Here is a 3,167-nt window from a genome sequence, read left to right as displayed (position 1 = left end):
GCCGAGCTGCCGCGGGCTCGCCCGTCCCTGCAGGAGCAGGCTGAGCACGGCCTGCGGGAAACAGCCCGCTCACACCGGGGCACGGGCAAATGCCCCTCGCTCCCAGCCCTGTCACGTCTGCCACAAGCAGGGCAATTCCAGGCTGCCAGTGGCATTTTAGAAATTATTACTATCATCATCATCATCGCCTGTTTTTTAAGTCCACAGTCATGATTAAAATTGCAAAATATTTTTAAATGAACTTAGGCTTCTTTTTTCTTTGGATTAATTACCAAATGATATTTTTTTCCTAAATCAGATGTGAGAATAATAAAACCAGAATGCTTGAGACATGTGGCTGATCCTACCTCCGTACAGGTGATGTTTCCAGAACTGATGTTCAACAGAGGAGATGCGTCACCCAAATCCTCTTGGACCCTGTGTGGCCAAGCAGAGATCATCAGGGCAGCCCTGGGCCTGTGCCAGAGGCAACACTGCACCTCCCTGCCTGGCCAGCAGAAATGGGAGGAAAGGAAAAGGCTTTTCAGGAGATGTAACTGAACTACAGGAACATGTTTAAAAAGCAAAATATACCTTTCAAGTGTCCTAGAGAAAAGTAAACTGTATAAAAATAGGATCACTCCATGGCTTCCTTCACCTTTGAACTGAAAAAAGAAATAAAGCATCACAGGGAAGGAATTATGGCCTGTAAATCATATTGAATTAAAACATTTCCTCTGCTTCAATACAGCCCTAGGTGAGTGTGTTGAGTTAGATGAGTAAAGTGTTATTCCAGGAAGATTTTGTAACAAATTTTGTTTAATAGGTTCAGGTAAAAAACGAAAGAAGAAACTTCCAGTTACTGGCTAAACAGGTTTTGTACATTTTTTCCCATATTTTTGATGAGGCTGCAAGGAATCACATCTTTGAATGATGTACAAAATACTGCCCTGTTTACCCAGTTTTTGTGGGCTGAAAGAGCTGGAATAATGGGTAAAGTCACAGGGGGTTTACATGGGAGCAGAATCCCTTCCCATAGGAAAGGCTGGAAAGGAACAAACTGTACCTTAACTGTGTGAATGTCCTGATGATGTTAACACTTCTGGGTCCAAAATGTTCAATTTGAATGGGAAATAAGATGTAATTTAGCAAGAAAATAACTTGGACAAAGCAGTTATCCCCACTTACACAGTTTATGTGATCAGAGATGAACTCCTGAGCAGCAGCTTTCTCTGAGAACTCGAACAGCTGGATCTGTTGGGCATGGGCACCATGAGGGAGGTGCAAAGGAGACATGAATTGTACCAAAAAGCTGAGCTTTTGAATCTTACTGTTCCATTAATCAAGTGAAAGAACAATGCAAAGGTTTGCTCTGCCCCTTGCCCAGCTGTGGGCTCTGGCACTGTGCAGGGAGTCAGGGCAGCAGCTTTGTGTTGACAGGACTCTCCTTTTTGCAGGAGAAGGAAGATGGGCTTTGGTGAAGGGGAGGTGGATGTATCACGGGTTGCAGCAAGACCTGGGTCTGGGGTGATCCCTGTTTGTAAGGCAACATGAGTGGGGGAGCAGGTGCAGGAGGTTCTGTGTTTTGGGCCAAAGGTATCTCTAAGGAAAATCCCGTTGGCAGAAGATGGTTCCATACTCACTCTCTCTGTGAAGCTGTTGGCTCTGTAGCCTTCACATGGCATCGTGGTGACAGGGGCAGTGACGAGGCACACGACAGCTCTGCCGCCTCCTCCTGCTGCCCACAGGGTCTCTGCCAGGGCCAGGGCCAGCGCCTGCCCCTGCTCCCTGCGCCCCAGCCGGCGCAGCCTGTGCCAGGGGGAAACCAGGGGCCGTGACTGTGACACCACAGAGGAGGGGGCACATACCACCGTCCCGAAATCAGAGGATTTGGTGGGAAGAAGCCTTGCCAGGGGTCAGCCAAGGCTTCTGTCCCAGTGCATATCCCCACCTGAACCTGGATCTGGTTTGCCTGAACCCAGAGGCTGGCACTGACCAAGCAATGCATGGAAATAATTTTCATGTGTCCCATGAGGCCCAGCAACTTACCTTTCCAGGTGAGTACATTCTGTCTCTCTTGTGAAGAGCAGGTATGAGATGATGTGTGCTTGTACAGCTGCCAGAATGGCTCTTGTTCCTCCCTAGGAACAGAAAAACAGCCCCTGCCATCTGAGGAGTCTCAAGGAGCACTTGTCACACCCAGCAGTCCCTGGCCAGGGGGATGACAAGAAGCCCTTATGGAGAAGAAGCTGCAGGATAGCTAGCCCTGGCCATGTGCAGGGGCAGCAGGGATCCTGTGGGTGGGTGCCCTTCCTCCCCTGCCCCAGGGAATAGCCCCCAGCTCCAGGGACCCTCTGCGCTGGGAAGCTCCAAGGTTTGTTTTTTGTCCCCTCTGGCCTTGCAGCAAAGGGACAGAGTGCTGGGGCAGCCCAGGGCTGATGTGAGGCTGCACACAGGAGTGCCTGTGCCCGCTCCCCACCGTGCTGACACCCACCAGGGCTGCGCTCCCTCCGTGAGCACCGAGCTCTGGAATGCAGGGAGTGGCACCCGTGGCTGTAGCCAGCGTTCCAGCCCCCGGACAAGGTGGGGGGATTTACAATTTGAGTGTGTATCTTGGCCTTCTGCTTTCTTGGGTGCAGCATTGTGATGGTAAATAAGGAAGAAGAAAACATCCATCTCAGAAAATGATAAATTATAGTCTAGGTGACTTCACTTGTTGGATTTCTAGGTGGAGCAGGAATAATCAGGTAAGTCTAATTCTCAGAAAAGATATGAGATTTTTGCAACCTGCTGCATCTTTCTTGAGCAGGTGTGTGGGGTACAGGTGTCAGGGTGCAGGTGTGCAGAGTACAGATGTGCAGAATGCAGGTGTGTGGGGTACAGGTGTGCGGAGTACAGGTGTGTGGGGTACAGGTGTGTAAGGTACAGGTGTGCAGGGTACGGGTGGGCAGGGTACAGGTGTGCGGGGTACAGGTGTGCAGGGTACAGGTGTGTAAGGTACAGGTGTGCAGGGTACGGGTGGGCAGGGTACAGGTGTGTGGAGTACAGGTGTGTAAGGTACAGGTGGGCAGGGTACGGGTGGGCAGGGTACAGGTGTGTGGGGTACAGGTGTGTAAGGTACAGGTGTGCGGGGTACAGGTGTGCAGGGTACGGGTGGGCAGGGTACAGGTGTGTGGGGTACAGGTGTG

The 3,167-nt window shown here is 50.9% G+C and overlaps 1 protein-coding gene across 1 annotated transcript in view; it reads right to left on the bottom strand.

Annotated features, from left to right (window-relative positions):
- The window catches only part of MINDY4B (MINDY family member 4B), a 7,675-nt gene that overhangs the window by 2,281 nt on the left and 2,227 nt on the right, over positions 1-3,167 (bottom strand). The window contains exons 4-8 of the mRNA XM_031055451.1: positions 2,029-2,120; positions 1,623-1,788; positions 1,168-1,233; positions 574-644; positions 348-417 (exon numbers count right to left, since the gene is read on the bottom strand). Coding sequence (XP_030911311.1) covers positions 348-417; positions 574-644; positions 1,168-1,233; positions 1,623-1,788; positions 2,029-2,120 — 465 coding nt within the window. The remainder of the gene's footprint in view (positions 1-347; positions 418-573; positions 645-1,167; positions 1,234-1,622; positions 1,789-2,028; positions 2,121-3,167) is intronic.

This window comes from Geospiza fortis, unplaced genomic scaffold, assembly GCF_000277835.1.
Source record: "Geospiza fortis unplaced genomic scaffold, GeoFor_1.0 scaffold172, whole genome shotgun sequence".
NCBI classification, from domain to species: domain Eukaryota; kingdom Metazoa; phylum Chordata; class Aves; order Passeriformes; family Thraupidae; genus Geospiza; species Geospiza fortis.
This window is presented reverse-complemented; position numbering and strand designations above follow the sequence as displayed.